We start from the raw sequence: 22,737 nt of genomic DNA on the forward strand, positions 1-22,737 counted from the left end.
TGGTGCTGACAAATATTACATCTTTTAAAAGAAGTATATGCAATACAACATCAGTAATCTACAGTACATGCTTACCTGCACTCAAAGAAAGACCTTCAGAACACGAAACAGGTAAACACCACCATGAAGCCAAATAACTACTCTGTTTCAACCTCTGCTGGACGCAGTGACGACTTCAGCTATAAATGTTTCTGAATGAGTTCATGAAAACTGCAGAGATGTAATCAGGCAGTCAGAATTATACTAATAATTGTACAGTATGTTTATATTCAGTGACATTATGAAAAAACGATATTTATGGCATTGGGAACATGAGACCATGCACTGTAGTAACTAGGGCTGCCACGATTTGTCGACTAGTCACGATTACGTCGACTATCAAAATCGTCGACGACTGATTTAATAGTCGACGTGTCGTTTGAAGCTTTGTAAGATCGCAAAAGACGCAGGAATAAGTACCGTAGTAGGATTTAAGAGTGTAATAACGGACTGAAACAGAAGATGGCAGCACTGCATGTACAAGGATGCCAGCTGCCGTTAAACCCCGAAGAAGAAGAAGAAGCACCTGTGTCCCAGAATTCATAGCGCGGCCCAGCTTAGTTTCCAACAATGGTGGTAGCTAGTTAGTTTTAATATTACTCTTATTATTCTTTCTGGGTCACAAAATAAACGTTTAACATATTTTCAGGCGAGAATGTAGCTGTGTAAACCTCAAATATCGGCTCAGTTTATCAGGACACCACATATTTTCAAAAGCGCTCCGACGTTTTCGGAGACGTCTGTTACCCACTAGCTCGATAGCTAGCTGGGGGCTAGGTCACTAGCGCCGTGAGAACACCTGACTCCCAGCAAATTGTTTTCAAACCCACCGCCGTCTTTCGTGACTCAGGTTAAATATATATGAGTCACTTAGATAAATTAAAAATGTTGTTGTTTGGCTTTTTTTTTTTTTTTTTTAGTATTTTATTTGTTCCTGAGTAAATCGGTTTGGCTGAGATTAAAGTTATAGTTTTTACACAGCTGAATAAACATCAAGCAGACAGCTGATTATCAGAAGTGTGAGATGCTGGAGAATATACTCCGGTGTCCTGTTATATTTTAGATAGCAAGGAGTTTATTAAACTTTACCGAAACAATCTGCAAATTTCATTAAAATTGAATAAACTATCATCTTGTCTTTATTTTTAGTTAGCACCTTAAAAGCTTAAAGCTGTAAGCTAATGATAGTTATATAAGAGCAGATGCTGCTGGTGCAATAAGCTGTAGTTTTACGTCCAGTGGATGATGATCTGATTAGTTGACTAATCGCATAAATAATCGGTGACTAGTCGACTATCAAAATAATCGTTTGTGGCAGCCCTAGTAGTAACTACTATTTACTACAGATTGGAGACAGAGTCAGTGATTTTAAGCTAATGTCCTGATTACATCCATCAAATAACACCAAAGCCAGTTATCCTGAGTGTGAACTTAAAGCTGTGTTAATCATCATGTTCTATCTGGAAATGAGAAGAATACTTTTAATGTGAATGGGACAGATCTCCCTAACAAACCCAAAATCTGAGCCTCTTTATCTCAATTTTATTTTGGTCCCTTCAACTGTTCCACACAACCTCCCATTAATCCTCTGTGCACCCTGTTGCCACAATCAAGTTTGTGATTAACTGATTAAGAAAGTAAATCTCATGGTTTAAAGATATTTGTGGACAACAACAGAGAACTAAAGAACAGGAAATACCTACACTAACAAACACAACCTTCCTCTTTTGTCCATTTCAGACAATAATAATGTAAACACATGTCTGGTAATGTAACACACAATCTGCTCTCATGCTAAAGGTGCTTCACTTTATAAACCATCTGTAATAGCTTCTATTCATTGTAAATCACATCACGATAAAATCTGTGACTAGTCAGTAAAGAAACAAAGAGCTGAATGAGTTCATATCCTGGCTCGTAAACCTTCTGGAAACTCGATGTCACCTCATCTGTACTGTGGCTGTTGTTGAATGTTTGGTAACACTTTATATTAGCCATTGCTACTAAACGCTACATTGATAGTTAATTAAGCTGTGGGCTCTGACTGTGTGGTTTAAAATGTATAACATCCGACCATTAACCACATCCTTAATTATCATTTCACTGTTTGTTAACATTAAATCACTATCAATGTTCAATCAGGTACCAATTACGGTGCGCATATGATGGTTATTATAAAATGTTACCTACAGATTCAGTGACATGTTTTTATAAAAATAAAACAAAATAATCATCACAGTAGTAAACATCAAGAAAAAACTGTAAACATTAATAAAAAATAAATAAAATTAATTCAGTTCCAGTGGCATGCAAATATATCCGTTATGCAATAGTAACATCAGTGAGCGATTAAGGCATTCAGCATTAATTGGAACATCATTTAGAAACCAAATATAGGAGCGAGGGTTGCTGGTAAACTGAGAGAAAATTCTTAATTTCACATATTTTCTGTTTTCAAATTATTTCACAGTAATTTCAGTTTAAGATGCAAAAAAGCAGGGGTGTCAAACATGCGGCCGGGGGTCCAGTACAGGCCAAAGAAATATTTAAGCTTAACGAATCAGCGGCACACATCTGAAACTGCTGCCCCTGGTGGTGAAGGTTTTAGTTTAATTTGAGCACAAAGGAGCCGTGGGCATACTAGTGTGGCCCGCATGAGATCAAAGTGGGTTGGCCCATTCAAATAAGTCTCATTCATTAAAGTATAAATATACTGGCTGTAGGTTAATACTGAGTTCAGGATTATCACAATGCAGATATGAGAGAAAACAAAACTTTTTGGCTTTGTTAATGTAATACTTGCCTTTGTATTACAGCCACTTCTTTGGGTTTAACTAACATATTTTAAATTCAGAACACTGCTAACACCTCACACTGAATAAAGAGATCGCATCAGCGTCCAAAAATAAATAAAAAATCAAGCAGGAATTCACTCAGCACAGCGTCCTGGTGTGGATTTGAAAGCAGCATGAAGCTTAATTAAGCTGGATTTGTGTCTCGGTAAACAGTTAATGTCATCACACTGAAACAAATCAATAACTCAGCAGGAGATACACACAGAGTGCTACATCATTTGTCTTTAAAAACAGTAGAAAACAAGGCAGAGTCGTGTTACACAGATGCACAGGAAAATTATATTGGTGTGTGTGTGTGTTGAAAGGTGAACTGTTATCAGCTACATACAGCAGAGTAGCTGGCTGATGGGGGAGTGTGGATGGCGATGAAGATGGTGTTTATGTCAGTCCGATTTCCTCCAGCACGCTGCGCGGGGTCTCTGCTTCCTGTGACGAGAAAGAAGAACCACAGCTCCAGTGAAGCGCTCAGCTGGACGCGCACACAAACACACCAAGTTTCATCTGCTGTTATCAGCAGTGGAAGCGCTACAGAAATATTCTAAGGAAATGATTGCTTGTAAAATAGATTCTGATTGATTTCCTTGTTACATTCGATACTATAAATCTAATCAAAGCCACATTAATCTACATGAAGATTTTAAAAGTGAATTTAAGCTGGGCTAGGCTGTTTTTAGGCACCACTGGGCAAAAATCTAACCTTTAACCTTTCAGCTTTTCTAACTCAAGTAATCTGGGAGGATAATAGACTTCTGCACATCCTCTTGGCCTTTTTTAGATTTTAGAGAAAAATAGGCTGTTATGGTTGAAAGTTGGGAGTAATATAGTCAAAATAAAATTGTAATTTCTGTTGGTCCTCAGATCTCCCCGTGAGGATACATAGGACTGGACATTAAAGACGTACGTAACTTATAGGTCTTAAACCTGCATTCTTTATAATGGCCAGCAGGTGGCGTGTCCTCTGGGTTGGTCCCCTTTTTCACTTCAGAACTACCTCAGTTATTCATGCCATAGATTCTGCAAAGTGCTGAAAACATTCCTAAGATTTTGGTCCATACTGACATGACAGCATCACACAGTTGCTGCAGATCTATGATCTGAACCTCCTGTTTCACCACATCCCAAGATTTAGTGTACTGAGATCTGGTGACTGTGGAGGCCATTTGAGTACGGTGAACTTATTGTCATATCCAAGAAAACAGTTTGAAATGATCTGAGTTTTGTGTCATGATGGGTCATCCTGCTGAAAATAGCCATCAGGAGATGGATATTGTGGTCATGAAGGGATGTACATGGTCAGCTACATACTCCAGTAGGCTGTGGTGTTTCTCAGTTGATACTAAGGGGTCGAAAGTGTCCCAACAAAGACATTACATCGCCCCCTCTACCACCTGTCTTATCTTTGACATAAAACAGGATGAATCCATGCTTTCATGTTGTTTAGACCACATTCAGACACCACCATCCAAATGCTGCAGCAGAAATTGAGACTCATTAGACCAGGTGATGTTTTTCCAATTTTCTATTGTCCAATTCTAGTGAGCCTGTATGAACTTCTTAGCTGACAGGAGTGGCACCCAGAGCGGTCTTCTGCTGCTGTAGCCCACCTGCTTCTGAGTTTGAGATGTTGTGGGTTCAGAGATGCTCTTCTGCATACCTGCGCATCAACAAGACATTTTTGTCCAGGGAACTGACCATTCTCTAGGAACCACAGAGATGTTTCTGAAGTGCTTAGACCAGCTAGTTTGGTACCTTAACCATGCCACGTTCGATCACTTAAATCACTTTTCTTCCCCACACTTCAGCAGGCTGTCTTAACTATGTCTATATGCCTGAACACACCAAGTTGTTGCTATTGTAGCATATATGGGACATAAAACCAGAACAGAATCATTAATCAAATCCAGTAAAAATCACGTTGTTTGCTGAATTCATCTGAAAATTATGTTTATAGCATTACACTTCAAAAGAAGGGTAAAGCAGGGTGTGCTTTACTATGTGAGTGACAAGTTACTACCCAAGAGCCTACGCCAGAAAGTTGATTCTGCTCATCTGGACGTAGCGTTTTTAGTAGGAGACTAAAGACTCTTTTTGACTTGTTAAGTCTCAGCTGACTGTAGGTTTCCCCAACCTTCAATCTGATCCGTCCCTTACTTGTCACGATCAAGATGAAAACACTCATCTTGAGGGTTTAAAACAGGACTACTATCACCAGTGGGTGACAATCAAATTCCTATATAATACTCCAACATCATCTGTAATCATTAATGGACAAATATTTCCAGTTAATTTAGTTAAACAGATATAGACCGATAACGTCACAAGAATGGCAACAAGTTTACATAATCACAACATCTGTTTATACACTGATGACATCATTCTCTGGCTAACCAATCCCACAACCTCACTTCTATTAGTCCACTCTGATCAACAGTTTTGGTAAGGTCTCTGGCTACTCAGTGAACTTCCTTTAAGCCATACAAGGGGACCTACACTGTAATCATAAAACCCAGCTTATTAAATACCATGGAATAAATATTAAAGTTAACCCAAAAGATATCTTCAAATGCAACTTTACCACAATTTTTCACAGTATCCAACAACTCCATGACCAAAGGGAACACTCCCATTTTCTTTAACCCATCACATCGCCTCCATAAAAATGACGAGCCTCCCCTCACAATGACCCCTGTTACTTCACCTCCAGAATGATTTTCCTCCGTTAACTCTACAGTCAACAAATTCTATTGGAAAGATTGAAAACCTATAATTAAATTGACCACACTTCAAAAAGCAAAAAAATATGGTGCTTTAGACACTCCAGATTTCTAAAACCATTTCCTCTCCCACAAACTTAAATACTGTATATCTGAGATTGGACCAAAAACCTAAACTGTAAAGATTGTCTAATTCAACACATTGTTTTCACTGGGAGATCAGTTACAGGTCATTACTGCTTCAAATCAAATACAATAAGTACCACTCTCTCTGCCTGATCTACAGCAAGCAACCTCCTCCTCTAACCTCCATCAGACATAATCCAATATTCAAAATTGAGAAGAAACCCATTAAGCTCCCTCCATGGAAACAGGAAGGATTAACCAACCTGGGGCACCTATTCAGTGGCAACAGTTTCCTGATCTTCGATCAATTTCAACACTTAAACAACACACCTTAGAACCATCACTAACGCCAAATGAAAAAACGTCATAATTGATCATCATCTCTTGTTTTAAGAACAATCTGCATCCTTTACCCCCCCCCCCCCCCAAATATCTCACAAATACGTGTTTTCACAGCATCACCACTCATAAAATGAACATAATGGGTTTAAGTAACATCACTCTGTCCCACTGAAATAGATGATTATTTCTACGCATTCTGGCTTTGTGCTCCAGTAGAACAGTTCTGGGTCATGGGGCAGCTGTCCAGGCTCCCCAGCCTCAGGATCCCACAATCCCCATCTGTTATATGTCCAACCTACTGATCCTCACTGACCAAACGCCATGCAAATTTAAAGAAATACATAAAATCCACCTTTTTGCCTCCACTCCACTATTTCTGTTCATTTGCTTCTGTGCTTGATGTGATGTCATATTGTCATCTGTCAATTTGAGTTTTTATTCATTTGTAAATTTTTTTAAAATGAGGGGAAAAAAATTGGCTGACATCACGACAGACAATCACAGCAAGTATACAAAACAGAAGCAGCAGCCTTAACGTCAACTATAGATGACTAGTGTTTGACATCAGCCAACGAGCACAACCTGGCTAATTCTCCTTTCTGACTCTAAAAATACAAAGATAAAAATGAAAAACTGAACTTAATGTTTGATTCAGTATGACGTGAAACTAGCGACTAATCAGGGGCACAGTGAAAGTGAGTCATGGCCCGTTTTCCCATAGACTCGGGTAGGACCAGAAGAGTCGCCCCTGGTGTCAATTAAAAAAGAAAATGCAGGTTTAAGGTACTTGGGTGCTGGTTTATCTTTTACTCTCAATCTCAATCTTTATTCAGTCAGAGAAGGATGAGCTGAGGTGCAAAGGAGCTTGCAGGTTTGCAGGGGTCTAAAGCATCTTAAAACATCATGATCTATATGAGGTTTGCCAATAGGATGCATAGAAGGCCCGACTTCCTGACCTGCTCTTTAACACTTTATTGGCTGTTCTACAAAGGAATACATTTAAATACAAGTGAAAGCAGAACAAGCAAGAGCCACCCACAACCTCATACTTCAGTTTTGTTAATAAACTGGTGATTTTATAGAAAAAATGTTCACTATTCAACATCCCTCACATTTATATATGCACTAACTTGGAATAAATAAACAAATAACAGGACAGACAGGCTCTATCCTATTTAATGCACATCTACTTTGCTAATTCTACCCTAACCAGTTCTAACTAGTGTCACAAGTTGTAGTTAACAAATTTCAGGGCTTGTGTCAGAAACAAAGAGAATCACTTACTTTGGCATCCTAAAAAAAGGTTCAGCACAAAGTAAAGAGAGTAAATTCATCAGAGCAGTGACATAAAATTCATTTAAGCTAACACTTCCACACAGTGGCGTCTGTGGTTTCATTTTCAGTGCAAAATGTTCAGACGTGACCTCGAAACATCCACTCGGCATTAATCACCCTTTATAGACTTTTCACACAGGGGAAATATTTTGTCAGAGTGATGAATCCCTCGTTGCCGATTATGTAGGCTAAACCCGTTAATCTGGGAAACGAATGGTGTTCTGCACAATTCAGACAGAAAATAAAAGCTGTGGAAAAAACCCTCCAATTTCAGAGAGCCACAGGGGGGAAATCCATAAACTCAGAGAACAACGGTTATATTAAAGAAAGACACCAGTGTGCTGATGTGACAGAGAATCGTAAACAATTTATTATGCATCCATTACGTACATCAATAAAGTAAGGGTCCATTTATTCAGCTGGCTTTCATTAGCAAGCCACAGAAAAGACATTTCATATGAAATATTTATTTATTTATAATAGAAAACATATTTGTAGGTCTAATTGTTTCAAGCGTTTTAACGTCTATAATCAACATAAAACCCCGAAGAATCTTTAATCCGTGCAATCATTGCAAATACAATATTCATTTAGGCAGAATTCCTCTGAAACCACTTACCATGAAAAACTTTTTTTTATATATTTATTTAAATATTTATTTAAATAGGAAATAATCATGATCTGTGAATATTTTTTAAAATAACTCTGCTTATTAAGAGACAGACACTTAAAAACTATTAAAACGTCTACTGTGCGCTTCAGAGTGAACACTGGTTTGATTTTCACGCTCATAAGAACATTTTACAAGATCACAGCAAAAAGAAAAACCTAAAAATCAAACAGATACGTATGATGTGAGAGTGAGAAGATACAAGCAAAACAGATGAGATACAGAAATGGGTGAACATGACTTCTATTGCATTCACTTCCCACAAACATGACCTGTGAGTCAAAACAAGTTAAAAACATGAAAAAACTGGATGAACCCCTCATGGATGTAATACTGACTCAGGTATGAGTGGTGAGCGTGGAGTCTGTGTTTAATTAAAGCTCAGGTTTGTATTTTGTGATCTGGACTTCGAGAATTTTGAAATTCTCTGTGTTTATAATTAAATACTTTTAAAAGTACTGAACTGTATTTTTAAAACACAGTCAGCACCTGTACTACTTGTTTCCCCAAAGACCAAGTGGAAACAGCACAAATGAACAAAAAAATGAAAGAAACATTTTGTGAAGAACATCTATCATAAAAAACTGATATAATCTCTTATTTGACATAAATCTGAATCAGTCTTGTATGCCATCATGATTAACAAGGTCAACTTAATGCGTTTTTTCCAGAAAGTGATGCAGCTATGAAGCGGAAGAAGTTATTTACTAAGTGGAACTGCTATTTAGAGTGGACCTATTATTTTCTGTTACACAATTTTCATAAACAGTTTGACTCAAAGCTGTCACAACGCCAGATTTTCAGTGGATGACTACGGCAGCCAAAAGTAAATTAAATGCGAGACGCTGTTTGTTGGACCTGACTTGTTCAAAATATCCTGAAGCTAGCTTTAGCTCAAAACACAAAGCAGAGGAGCGGAGGAAACAAACTGGAATTAAAAGAAAGAAACACTGTCTCTAGTGTTTCTTTTAACAACCACAGAGGTATAAAAGAGCAGTGACATCACCGATTGGTTGTGGAAGTCTCTCGAGATGAACGCTCTTGCCGTCACATCTTCTTTTTGAAACTGGTTGCAATGAGCAAGGCGTGGCTCTGACTAGGGCTGTTCAATATAACGATATATATCGGATGACGATATAAAAACGTCTATCGTTTCATTTTACGCTATCGTTTGTTTCGTGCTGTTGCAAAATAAACTGTTTAGGGCAATATTTTTTCATCGTTTTGATGGTCACTGTAGTGGCTATATTAATTTCCTAAAGTTCTCTCTTTCTCTTATATTTAATATAACCACACTACCGAAGGACAAGCGCCTGTTTTTATGCGTTGTCTTTAGCAACAACGACGGTAACACCATCACGTGTCTCGCTTGTTTATTTTCCACATAAACCTTTCACAATAAAGCTCAAGATCCTGTTGAGACTTTTCAAAATAAACTGAATCACGTGAAAGAGTATGCAGAGTATTTACCGATGAGAAGCAAAAAAGGAGCCGTCAGGTGCTAAAAAATAAACCTTAGACTCAAACGTTAGAACAGGCTTTTCCCCGCAGCACGCCGTGTAATAAATTCTCACAAAGAAAACGGCGGCAGTTACAACCTATGTCTAAAAATGTGTCGTTTAATGCATCGGTAAAACACTCGACTCCAGATACACGACGCCCAGCTGGAAACACTTCAGCTACCCGAGATTCACAGAATTTACAGAAAATGTAAAATTTTTGTGATTTATATCGTTATCGGACGATAGATGTTTTATATCGGGATATCAGATTTTGGTCATATCGCACATTTCGTCATATCTGACTGTGAAACCACAAACCAACATGTATACTTGGGTTACCTCCTTTCTGAGAGTTGGAATGACCAAAATTTGCAAAACAGACTCTTAAGTTTTATTCAGTGTGACCCAGAAAAGCGTTTAAACTAAGAGTTTTCATGCAGACTCCTGCAGTATAATAGATCCACTTTAAATTATTGTTAATATTTTATTTTTGGGTCATGATGGCACTTAATTTGCTGCTTTAAAACAATAACAAGGAAACTGTTGAAATGACACAAAGAGTTCAGTGGAGCAATGACAGGCATGTGACAATGCATCACCGCAAAATATCAAATGGATCGATAACAATATTGATTACGTTTTCACGCCCCATAAACAGGATGCAGATCTCTTTGTGTAAATGCTTCCATTCATGGTTGTTTTAAATTTGAATTTGATAATATTGTATCATGACTGTCATGTATGAAAATGAATGAAAACTGAAAATACTGTTACACCCCCAAACCAATGACAATGTCAGGTGCCGCGTGCAGAAAGGAAGGTGCCAGGCACTGAGGAGCTCAGCATGCAAGGTGGATAGCAGCAGCAGCAGCAGCAGCAGCAGCAGCAGCGGTGGCAGCCAATCAGTACACAGGCACATTAAAGTACTCATGACGGGGCTGGAGGAGAGAAATGCACACAGCTTAGTAAACAAAGGCAATACTGCTTCCAACAGCCACTTCATTCATAACGTGCAGGAGACAGAGCAGCAGGCAGGACAAAAGACTCTCACCATTGTTTCCTCTTTTGCTCTCAAAGGAAAGTTTGGCAAATGTTTGCTTTCTGGCTTAGCTTAAAAGCTGGTAATACATAAGTGTGGCTAATTCTAGAAAAAAACGTACCCATTTTCCGTCTTACCTTATTAAAGAAAAAACTCCCAAAGGTGAAACAATCATTTTCAGCGTGAAAGTACGAACACTGTCTAACTTATTAAACGTTATCTCACAGCAGGTACAACATAGCTGTAATCATACAAGTCGTAGTAGTGGACAGCGTCACTGAAATGTTAACATATGAAAGTAGAATAAAGACAGATTAGTGATGAGTTCACTCCAAACACGAAGCAAAGTTTTTACATATCAAGTCAACATGAAGAGGTGAATTAATGCAGGCAAAGTGATAAGATGCGTTTAAAACTTGCATCCACGTGAGGTTATTTAAAGTTTTGCAAAAAAATTCACTTCACACTGTGTTGCAAAACCTCATCAGCTGTGATGCTCTGAACGTCACCAATTGAGCTTACTGACGCATGTCAGGGGAGATCGAATTGCATGGCTCAACGTCGCTTTTACATACATGAAAAAAAGGAGACAGAGTTGGAGAAAAACAAAACTGTAGGAGTTCATGATATGTTCTGAAAATACAGGGAGTGCAGAATTATTAGGCAAGTTGTATTTTTGAGGAATAATTTTATTATTGAACAACAACCATGTTCTCAATGAACCCAAAAAACTCAAAGCTGAATGTTTTTGGAAGTAGTTTTTAGTTTGTTTTTAGTTTTAGCTATTTTAGGGGGATATCTGTGTGTGCAGGTGACTATTACTGTGCATAATTATTAGGCAACTTAACAAAAAACAAATATATACCCATTTCAATTATTTATTTTTACCAGTGAAACCAATATAACATCTCCACATTCACAAATATACATTTCTGACATTCAAAAACAAAACAAAAACAAATCAGCGACCAATATAGCCACCTTTCTTTGCAAGGACACTCAAAAGCCTGCCATCCATGGATTCTGTCAGTGTTTTGATCTGTTCACCATCAACATTGCGTGCAGCAGCAACCACAGCCTCCCAGACACTGTTCAGAGAGGTGTACTGTTTTCCCTCCTTGTAAATCTCACATTTGATGATGGACCACAGGTTCTCAATGGGGTTCAGATCAGGTGAACAAGGAGGCCATGTCATTAGTTTTTCTTCTTTTATACCCTTTCTTGCCAGCCACGCTGTGGAGTACTTGGACGCGTGTGATGGAGCATTGTCCTGCATGAAAATCATGTTGTTCTTGAAGGATGCAGACTGCTTCCTGTACCACTGCTTGAAGAAGGTGTCTTCCAGAAACTGGCAGTAGGACTGGGAGTTGAGCTTGACTCCATCCTCAACCCGAAAAGGCCCCACAAACTCATCTTTGATGATACCAGCCCAAACCAGTACTCCACCTCCACCTTGCTGGCGTCTGAGTCGGACTGGAGCTCTCTGCCCTTTACCAATCCAGCCACGGGCCCATCCATCTGGCCCATCAAGACTCACTCTCATTTCATCAGTCCATAAAACCTTAGAAGAATCAGTCTTGAGATATTTCTTGGCCCAGTCTTGACGTTTCAGCTTGTGTGTCTTGTTCAGTGGTGGTCGTCTTTCAGCCTTTCTTACCTTGGCCATGTCTCTGAGTATTGCACACCTTGTGCTTTTGGGCACTCCAGTGATGTTGCAGCTCTGAAATATGGCCAAACTGGTGGCAAGTGGCATCTTGGCAGCTGCACGCTTGACTTTTCTCAGTTCATGGGCAGTTATTTTGCGCCTTGGTTTTTCCACACACTTCTTGCGACCCTGTTGACTATTTTGAATGAAACGCTTGATTGTTCGATGATCACGCTTCAGAAGCTTTGCAATTTTGAGACTGCTGCATCCCTCTGCAAGATATCTCACTATTTTTGACTTTTCTGAGCCTGTCAAGTCCTTCTTTTGACCCATTTTGCCAAAGGAAAGGACGTTGCCTAATAATTATGCACACCTGATATAGGGTGTTGATGTCATTAGACCACACCCCTTCTCATTGCAGAGATGCACATCCCCTAATATGCTTAATTGGTAGTAGGCTTTCGAGCCTATACAGCTTGGAGTAAGACAACATGCATGAAGAGGATGATGTGGACAAAATACTCATTTGCCTAATAATTCTGCACTCCCTGTAGATAAGTGTAACTTGATTCCAGCTATTGAGTGTACGCCTCCTCTTCTTGTAGGCTGCTAGCGGCGAACATTTGTGTTTTTTCAATGCACCCGTATTTGTATGAGTAACTCAAGGTGAGACGTTGCTTCATGTCTGGCGTGAACGCACCAAAGGACAGACCTCAGTTTCCAGTGTAAACATGTAATTTAAGAGTTAAACGACTGGTTACTGTTAAAAGGAGTCGAGGAACGAGACCAGGAAGACCGTCTAAACCAGCACGAACTGTGCTACACACAGACAACGATCAGTCACAACATTAAAAACCACCTGACTCATCAAGACTTCAGAATTTCTCCTGAGGTATCAGACACCAAGACGTTCACAGCACATTCTTTATATGTTGGAAGTTTTGAGGTGGACCTTCATATATTTAATGTGTTTCATCAACTCATCTTGGAGATTGAAATCTTTGGAATGTATAAGTCTAATCGGGATCTTGGACTTTGGTTCTTTAAAATCTTCCTGTACTTGTTCTTCACTATGTTCTTCACCCATTATCTTGCAGAAATAAGTGACCGCCATCAGGGAACATCTCTGTCATAGAGGGGTGTATGTGGTTTGCAACAGCATTCCAGTAAAAGTCAAAATGTTTCCCAATGTTTCCCAGCAGAACATAACACAGATCACTGTGCTGCTCCCACAGGGCTGCCTTCTTCCCATATTGTGTCCAGGTGCCATCTTTCTGCAGGTAAACAGTGCAGTCCAGGCCTCTTCCTTCCATGGCGCCACGGTTCAGCTGTTCCACTCATGTGTGAGTTGTAGGAGATTTTAGCAGTTCAGCCAGCAAGACTAAATTAGATCATGGTTCCTGTGCACTAGCAAAGCCCCTCTAGAAACATGTCTTGCTACTCATAGGCATCTTGGATCCTTTTCATTGATTTATTTTAAAGCTTTATCTAAATTAACATTATTTTCAATAGACGCAGCATGAACAGAATCACCGGTCAGGTCCAGTAAAAAGAATGCTTAAAATATTTGCTGACTTCACACCAAAATGAGGTTTTGAAAATTCAAGATTTTTTGAGTCCCATGTCTTTCTCTTAAATTCTTCCTGTCACTGATCATCCTTCCCTGGACCACTTTTAGTAGGTACTGACAGCTGTGTACTACAAACAAATTATTAGAGAATTCTGTAATGACAAAGATGGCTCCAAAGAGCCAATCAACTGCTGAAATGGGAATCATCTTATTGTGCTACATATTAGAGGTTCACAGCTGTTTCAACTGTATAGCTGCAAGTATGTTTCTCTACTCTTTATCGTACTAAAGATGTGGATAAGAGTGGGAGCAATTTGACTATTCCTCAAAAGTGGCCCCCGCTCTGATATGACTGTGTGGTTATAGTAGAATAACTTTACCTGGCAGAGTTTGGACCTCGTTTTCTCCTATTTTTCCAAACTTTCTGATGGTAGCAGTCATCCATGGCTTTAAACGTTTCTCCTGTTCGCACAGTAGACTGCACTGCACGCCATGCATTGGACCAATAGTGCTTTTCTTCTGTCTTTGTTGTTTAGTGGTTGACAAACAGCATCTACTTGATAAAGTGACACCTTTGGGGTCAGTAGTGCATTATGTCTTGATGCATGCTCAATCATCCAGGTAAGTAAATCCTCCAAAGTTGATTCTGTTCATCTGAACGTAGCGTTTTCAGTGGGAGAAACGTTTCGTCACTCATCCAAGTGACTTCTTCAGTCTCAGCTGACTGCAGGTTTTCCCAACCTTATAAACAGTACCTTTGCATAATGACTGAAACCAGACCACTGAAGGAACAATGGGCTTGGAGCCTCTGTGATGAGATAATTAGTGTCACTCACCTCACTGTCAGTGGTTTTAATGTTGTGGCTGATTAGTTCACACAGTTAAAACACTGAGACATGAGGGCTCTAGCGGTACACACAGCCTAAATCCACAGACACGACGTATTCACCTTAGCAGGGCTAATTCTGGAAAAGACCAGAAGACTCAGAGGCCATATTTGGAACCACCATACCTGTGAGGCAAACATTTTTACAAGGACAAAGTAAGTATGATACACCGTCGTCACGACTCTCAGCAACCTACAATGCGGGTACTACACATCTACAGACTCTGCTGAGGGAGTAGGAGATTAACTGTGCACCACCACAATAACTGTGCCCTCTTTGTGGCGATGGCTCTGCTCAATTTATCTCTGATGTCTCCCATGCAGGGCTGGAAACCTTCTGAGGCATCATTATTCCAAAAGAAGATCTGCTTCCTGGCACCAAAGTAATGGCCAGCTCCTGAGAAATATTTCATTAAAGGCTTATTGAAATCGCTTCAACCAAATCCCCTGTGGTATGTTTTCCATGTAATTACTGCACTATGCACTTACTAATGCCTAAAGGCACAAGGACCTAACTCAGAATGAGCCCAGCTCCTCCCGCATCGCTTTTACCTGCAGTTTTTAGTATCCACAAACTTAATATAAGTTTAAATTTAAGGAAAATTAAAATGAAACATTCTTGCCCCTAAAGTAATTAAAATGGAGCCTGATTTGTCTGTTTGTTTATCATCTGATGTTCCACTGTTACCCTGTGGTGTTAAAGCTTCCTGCTGAGTAGCCTGATTACTGAATTACACTGTCAAGAAATTTGTGAACTAAACAGTTTCTCAATCACCAGGAGCGCTTTTAATTTGATGTGATTGCTCTCCTGAATTTAAAATTACTAAAAAAAAACAAGAGGCATCAGAATAGTGACTAATTATCAAGCGCTGGTTTTCATGCTGGTGACATTCTTGATTCTCACTGTGAAAAGACCAAAACCCTCGATGAACTGGTCTGACTCATTCCTCTGTGTCTCAGAGCTCCACTGTGTGACACATTCCTTCATGATCCCAAATAATCATCCTGTCGTTAACTTTAAGGTAAGCCAACAAACACCATTACGCCGCTGGAAACAGTTTGTACCACACCAGGTGTATTATTCCACACCCAAAGTACAGTGGAACCCCAACTTACGAAATTAATTCGTTCCCGAGGGTCTTTCGTAAGTCGAAGCACCCATCGCGCCTTTTGAGTGAACGATAGGCTATAGGCTAATTGCTAACTGCAACAACAATACGTCGCTCAAGTGGAACAGCGAAGCGCAAGTATGAAAGCCAAGGGGGTTGCCACATGATTTGGAGGGCATTGTGGGCATTGTAGGCATTCTGGGCTCAGCCAATCAGAGCCAGCGGATTTCGTTACGCGGGCATTTTGCCATAACACGGGCAGAAATATTGCAGTTAAGTGCCTTCGTAACTTGAATTTTTCGTTAAATGGGGTATTCGTAAGTCGGGGTTCCACTGTAGTCCTAAAAAATGCTAATATTTTTAATAAGTGAGCAAACTTTGATAGGAACTACAAAACCATGATGTTTTAAATAATTATTAAAACATATTTATATCCATAAGATTTTTATTTTTTTAAGCACAGATGTGGTTGTTGTGACAGCTTTCAACCACATCAGCAAACATGGAGAGAGCGTCACTTTGGTTTTCGTCTTTTCTTCTGGATTTGTAATTATAAAAAAAAAAAAAAAAGAAGCAATCTGTCTCAATATATATTGGCAATTAATAAGAATGAATGAAAGTGAACAGTATTAGTACAAATGCTTATATAATAATTTTATAGCGTAGTTTCATTGTTCAGAAATCATAAATTTGAACAGTTTCATTCAGTGCTGTTAGAACAACAGCTGGTCTTCACACAGGCAGCATATTTGTTTCAATTTAAAATCCCAGAAAAAATTTAAATGACAAGAATTAATAGTTTTAATTTTCTGCAATAATGTTACAGTAATCAAAATTTACAATCAGAATCGACCAAAGCAAAAGTGGGAAGGTTCGGATTATGCTGCCTGTTAGTCTACTCAGACATGTCTAAACATTCAAAACTGACTTGGTGCCTGTTATGACCCTCATGTTGTGTCACGTACGAGGTGCGATCAAAATGAAAACCTTACCTGACCTCAAATTTGTCCAATCTCCCTTCATGATCATCAAGTTTTGCACCTCTGGACAACTTCCATTATTTCTATGTTTGGATTGCTCAGCGGCAGCAGTTCACCTCTGCAGGCACCGCTCCGATGGATCTAAGGTCTTGACCAAAGTGTCAAAAAGGTGACCAAATCTGGCAGTAATAGACCTTTTCCACTGGTATTGACTCAGCTCAACTCAACTTGGTTTCTGTTGTTTTCCATTAAAACTGAGTACCACCAAATTGTGTAGGGTTGTTATAGCAATGCGGTCCAAAGTCCTGTGATGCCTGTGAGGCCATGAATGCCACAACTAGGGCTGCCACGATTAGTCGACTAGTCACGATTACGTCGACTATTAAAATCATCGATGCGTCGTTTGAAGCTTTGTAAGATCACAAAAGCTGCAGGAATAAGTAGTAGGATTTAAGAGTGTAATAACGAACTGAAACAGAAGATGGCAGCACTGCATGTACAAGGATGCCAGCTGCTGTTAAACCCTGAAGAAGAAGAAGCTGTGTCCCAGAATTCATAGCGCGGCCCTGCTCAGTTTCCAACAATGGCGGCAGCTAGTTAGTTTTAATACTACTCTTACTATTCTTTCTGGGTCACAAAATAAACGTTTAACATATTTTCAGGCGAGAATGTAGCTGTGTAAACTTCAAATATCTGCTCAGTTTATCAAGACACCACATATTTTCAAAAGCACTCCGACGTTTTCGGAGACGTCTGTTACCCACTCGCTCGATAGTTAGCCGGGATTCAAGGCTCACTAGAGCCGCTGAGAACACCGGACTCCCGGCAAATCGTTTTCAAACCCACTGCTGTCTTTTGCTACTCAGGTTAAACATGATATATAAGTCACTTAGATAACTTAAAAATGTTATTGTTTGGATTTTTTCAGTATTTTATTTGTTCCTGAGTAAATCGGTTTGGCTGAGATTAAAGTTATAGTTTTTACACAGCTGAATAAACGTCAAGCAGACAACTGATTATCAGAAGTGTGAGATGCTCGAGAATATACTCCGGTGTCCTGTTATATTTTAGATAGCAAGCTGTAAGCTAATGATAGTTATATAAGAGCAGATGCATGCTGGTGCAATAAGCTGTACGTTGTACATCCAATGGATGCATGATCTGATTAGTCGACTATCAAAATAATCGTTTGTGGCAGCCCTAGCCACAATAAAGGAGGACATCTGCTACACAGTGTATGGCTTTTTGGCAGACTCGGGGATGAGGGTATTATTTTTCGTGAAGCCAATTTATCTTTGCTGGGGGATTTTTTTGTTTTTTTTTAAATAATGGTGGTTTTGATTTTCATGATAGAGACTCATGACTCATTGAGTGACGTCAATCTGTGCCATGCAGTCTGTTGGCATTATATTTTCAGACTGCCTCAGATCATTTGGACCCCTGGCCGAGTAGGTACTAAAAAAAAAGTGCCCGGTACCAGGTACTACAACTCAGTGGAAATCCCTAAAAACTGAGTCGAGCCGTGCCGAACCAACTCAAGTAGGTATTAGTGGAAAAGAGCTGTTAGTGTGGTTGATAAGCAGTGTGTGGGTTGGTATGTCTCTGTGAGTGAGGGCACGATGGCACATGCTACAGTTCCGGTGGTTTATGCATAATCTCCTGCCTTATAGTAGAATCAGCAACAACAGACAAATCTATTACGTGTACCACCTAATGAGACAATTAACAGCCGAACTAGGAACTTAAACCTGTTTTTGTTTTCGTGCAAAGTCATCAAACTTTGTACTGAATGAATTAACCTTGCACAAATGTAAAAATACAATGAGCATGCACCTTAGGAATTTGGTTTGACGTAGGAGTTGCTCTTTGCGTAATGTTAGGTTAGGTTGTGTAACTGCAGAACACACATGCAAATGGTCCAAATGAGTCACACAGGCGCTGGGTGTGGTCCAGAGGTGCAGAGGAAGATGATTTTTTTTTACATTGAAACAAATCAAATTTAAAAGAGGCAAAGGTTTCTTCTTTGTATGGGCAGAGTCGGACTACCCTTTGATCGCCGCCTGTATCTAGACTCAGAGTTATGAGACAGTCACACTGACAGGCGTACATGCAGTTGACGGCACGCAGAACTGGAAACCCATGCTGACTGACTGACTGTACCAGTCTAGTACTTATCAATACCCTGGATGGAGGCATGGACGGACTCTAGTTCTTTATAAGATCTCCTCATTTGGCAAACTTCCCCAGTCTTCACTCTGGCTCTATAAATACAGAATTGAGCCAGTCAGAGACCTCATTCCATTTCTCCCACTCAGATTTGGCTTCGTCCCCTTCAGATTTTGAACTCACTTCCTCCTAAGTGAGAAAATCAGCTATATCATTTTAAAGATCTACCTACTTTATACACTTACAGGAAAAAGCCTTACTCTAAGCCTTTCAGTACAGTATGTTCTCCATCTGATGGTCCTGCTGTCGATAAATCGATGAACAGCTTTACGGTTTGTCCTCTGGGATAATGGGTTTGGCTGGGTGGTGGCAGCAGCCTCACAACTAATGGCAAACAACCACATTCAGACTTCTAAATGCTTTCCAGCTTCACATCACTCACTTAGGTCCTATTTATATTCAGTTGTAACTTGAGTGAAATTTCAAACTTTTTTTTAATCTGTCGTATTTCCTGAATGTCTTCACAGACATTTCTATTTCTATCAAATATAAAGGATAGAACCATTTTTTTAGTCAATTCACTTCAATTAAGCTGTAAAATAAATAAACAATTTTAATCGTTAATAGGAGCATTTATAAAATCTTTTTATTTATGCTTTACAAAAAGTAAGTGTTCCTCAGAAATTCTCCATGGTTCACATCACTTTTATCCATGTAGATGTTAATGGGCTGTCAGCCGTGGCCTGATTTCCTTTCCTAGAACTCATTAGCGGTGGCCTTTTGGAGCACTAACAGACTAAATGTTCGACAAACAAATCCAGGAAACCAATCAGTCTGCTGTCTAACTGACTGATTAGACTTACATTGTACCAGACATGCTCCAATGAAAGCCACTAGATCGAAACATTGAAGTGTTTCCTGACTTGGCCAGAACAAATTGGTAAAACTGAGAACAGTCCGCTCTTTTCTGAAGCTCTCCGTGGGTGTTACCTTTTGATCTTTATACATTCAATAAACAGTGGGAGCACACACATTAAAAACTGTTTTTACAGGCTCGTTATAAGAAAACCAGTTTCATAACATAGATGTGCTGTAACATGTGTTGTTAATGTGAAGACTACAGGTTAAATATATCTAACCTAAACTCAGTGTTTAAACTTTTCTTTTTGGCAGACGACATTAAATAACTGAAGTGACATCGTATTTTTTGCTGAAGCTGAAACCCCAGGATGCTCTCATCCCAGGGCATGATATAGTCACAAAGGGTCCTCTGGAGATGAAACCACAATGCGCCTGGCATGCTAATACTGGCTGAGGAGATCCTGCTTCAGAGACCTACTTAGTCTATAATAGAAGGTTGCAGGTGTGGTAATGGCATGAGCCGAAGGTCTGTCACCTTGGAGACTGTGCTTCACGTTGTTTTGTTCAGGATGTCCGTTTCTTCTTCACATGCTGATTTTTTTTAATGTTTACTAAAAACTACTTGTTTTTGCTACTAAAGCACTATAAATTATTCATTTAGCTTTAGCTACTTAAACTTGGTTAGCATTCTGTCACACTAGAGTAAAGTAGGATGGCAACCTCACAACTAGTTAAAAAAAAAAAAAGAAAAAGAAAAAAATGATACCTCCATGGTTGCATCTTTGGAAATCAATTCCCACTAGTTGCAGTGACCTAGAGGCTGAGGAGGCAACACGTTCAGCCTCTGGGCGATCACTTTCAATCTTAAGCCAAATGCATAGGTCACCTGGTGCTCTAAACAATCATGGTCCAACTCAGACTGACTGCAACCACTCGCAGGCAGATTGGTGAAGGACTGCAAATAACTGCTGTCTGTATTATTAATGGAAACAGACTGCCAACATATTCAAATCATACTGAGACAATCAGCACTGATGAGTGCAACTCATCTTTGCAATTTAAAACTAATCAAGGCTTGATCAGTTTCAGGATAGGATCCTGGATGGCAGGCACAGGAAGTCATAATAGCAGCCCATTTTTCATTTTGATGTTCTGAATTGGTTTGATAGTTTGGAAGTGCTTTTTGTTTTTATTCTGATCAATGCATTTGTGTTAAAAAACTATAGCTATAATTTCAGGACCATGGACAGATGTACACATTTGACAGTTGTCTCAATGGTCAATGTGTTGGCTATTTTACCATTTAATACAGAAAATGCTATTTTTGTCATATGCTGAAATAAATTCAACAGAAGCTGTAGTCTTTATAGATAGCTCTATTAAAAAGAGAAAAAACTGATTATTATTTTAAGCATTCAAAGTGCCATCTTGAAAAACATAACTTTTAAAATAGATTTACTGTACTGAAACTGCAAGAAATAAAACAAATGTAAATATAATATGCATAAGTCATGATATTATGCACAAACATGGCCTATTTTTGATGCTTTCTGGTTTCTCCCTGGCTTCTAGGACACTTTCTTTTTGCGCCCTGCAGTTCTTGTTGTCCAGGGTGAGTGGAGGTGCTTCTTGTTATTATTCCAAGGATGTGCAACAGCATTTCACTTATGGAATTTTAAGCCTGTAGTAAAGTATCCACTGACTTTGCCATACCAGATACCGCTGTTGTCATGCTCTTGTGTCTGGGTCACAAGTGCTTTTGTGTCTCTTTGCGTGTCCCGTACACTTGCTGAAGTCAGAGCTCTTGGCACATTGGGTATGTCATATTGAAATGAACCGTGTTTTTGTTGTGGTTAGAAAACAGTGCAACGTTTGTAAATCACCGATAAAACTAACCACACCTATCAACGCTATTTTATTCCGTTTAGTAAAATCGCCCTTTTTACGTCAGACGCTGACAAAACAACATTAATTGTGCCCGGGATTGAGAGTGGGGTGAAAAACCAGCTGTGGAGCTGTGATCAGTGTGTACTGGTATCCTGCTGACAGCGCTTATGGTCAAAATTACCCTTGCTGCGATACTGTGGTTTTGATGCTATAATTACGCTCCCACTATATGAAATGCTAATCTAGAACAGAAGTGTCCTGTTTGTCTCAGCAGTGAATACAATGAGGGTTTGTTTGAAGACTACAACCCGAGCACTGCCCACATCCAACCTTGAACCAGGCCTGTGCAGAAACTTTTATAAGTAACTTAGAAATGTAGGCTCTTCATTAAAAACTACTGAATGCTATTTTATTTTTAAGCAATTTTGTGTAACTATTCGTCACATTAAATGTTGCTGGTTAGGTTTACAGTGACATCAGAGACATTGGAGTTGATATAGGGTCAGTATGAGGCAGAAAACATATCAGCAACTTCAAAATTCAAAGTGTGCTGATGACACTTGAGACTTTGGTGTTGCTGGTATCTTTTTTTTCTGCTGGATTTAACATTGTGTTGGTGAATCTAAAGCTACAGATCTAACACTACAGAATAGGGATTTTTTTAACAAAGTGTTACCTGCAAACAGGCGCATCTGAAAGTCTATATTCTGCAAATCACAAAAGTAAAGAATAAACAAGCAAAGGGAGAAATGTGTCAGCAGAAATCAGGATTACGATCAAGCAAACTAAAAGCAAGCCACACAAAATATTTTCAAAAATATGGCTGCATGAATCATCTGAGGGCTGTATTCATGCAGCACTGAAAAATAAAGACAGAAATGATCATCAGGACTCCAATGTGAGAAAATGTGTAAAAAGAGAATAAACATATAGCACCAGCAGTGCCGAGCCTTCCCTCTACTTAAGAGAAGTGATGCAACATAGAAAGACACAAGAACTCAACATTGAACC

General features: G+C 39.3%; 1 protein-coding gene across 8 annotated transcripts in view; it reads right to left on the minus strand.

Moving 5' to 3' along the window:
• Positions 1 to 1,371: 1,371 nt before the first annotated feature.
• Positions 1,372 to 22,737, minus strand: part of LOC120738851 (AP-1 complex subunit sigma-2) — a 31,635-nt gene continuing 10,269 nt past the window's right edge. Inside the window, exons 5-7 of one of the 8 annotated variants that reach the window (XM_040040372.1) lie at positions 22,403 to 22,433; positions 14,787 to 14,849; positions 9,809 to 10,521 (exon numbers count right to left, since the gene is read on the minus strand). In XM_040040372.1, the coding sequence (XP_039896306.1) occupies positions 14,797 to 14,849; positions 22,403 to 22,433 (84 nt within the window). In that variant the 3' untranslated portion in view covers positions 9,809 to 10,521; positions 14,787 to 14,796. Of the gene's footprint in view, positions 3,321 to 7,360; positions 7,370 to 9,808; positions 10,522 to 14,636; positions 14,850 to 20,943; positions 22,434 to 22,737 lie in introns of those variants that run through there. The other 7 variants (XM_040040374.1, XM_040040371.1, XM_040040377.1 and 4 more) reach the window with 7 other exon arrangements.

This window comes from Simochromis diagramma, unplaced genomic scaffold (assembly GCF_900408965.1).
Source record: "Simochromis diagramma unplaced genomic scaffold, fSimDia1.1 OVJJ01000026.1, whole genome shotgun sequence".
In the NCBI taxonomy this organism is placed as follows: Eukaryota; Metazoa; Chordata; class Actinopteri; order Cichliformes; family Cichlidae; genus Simochromis; species Simochromis diagramma.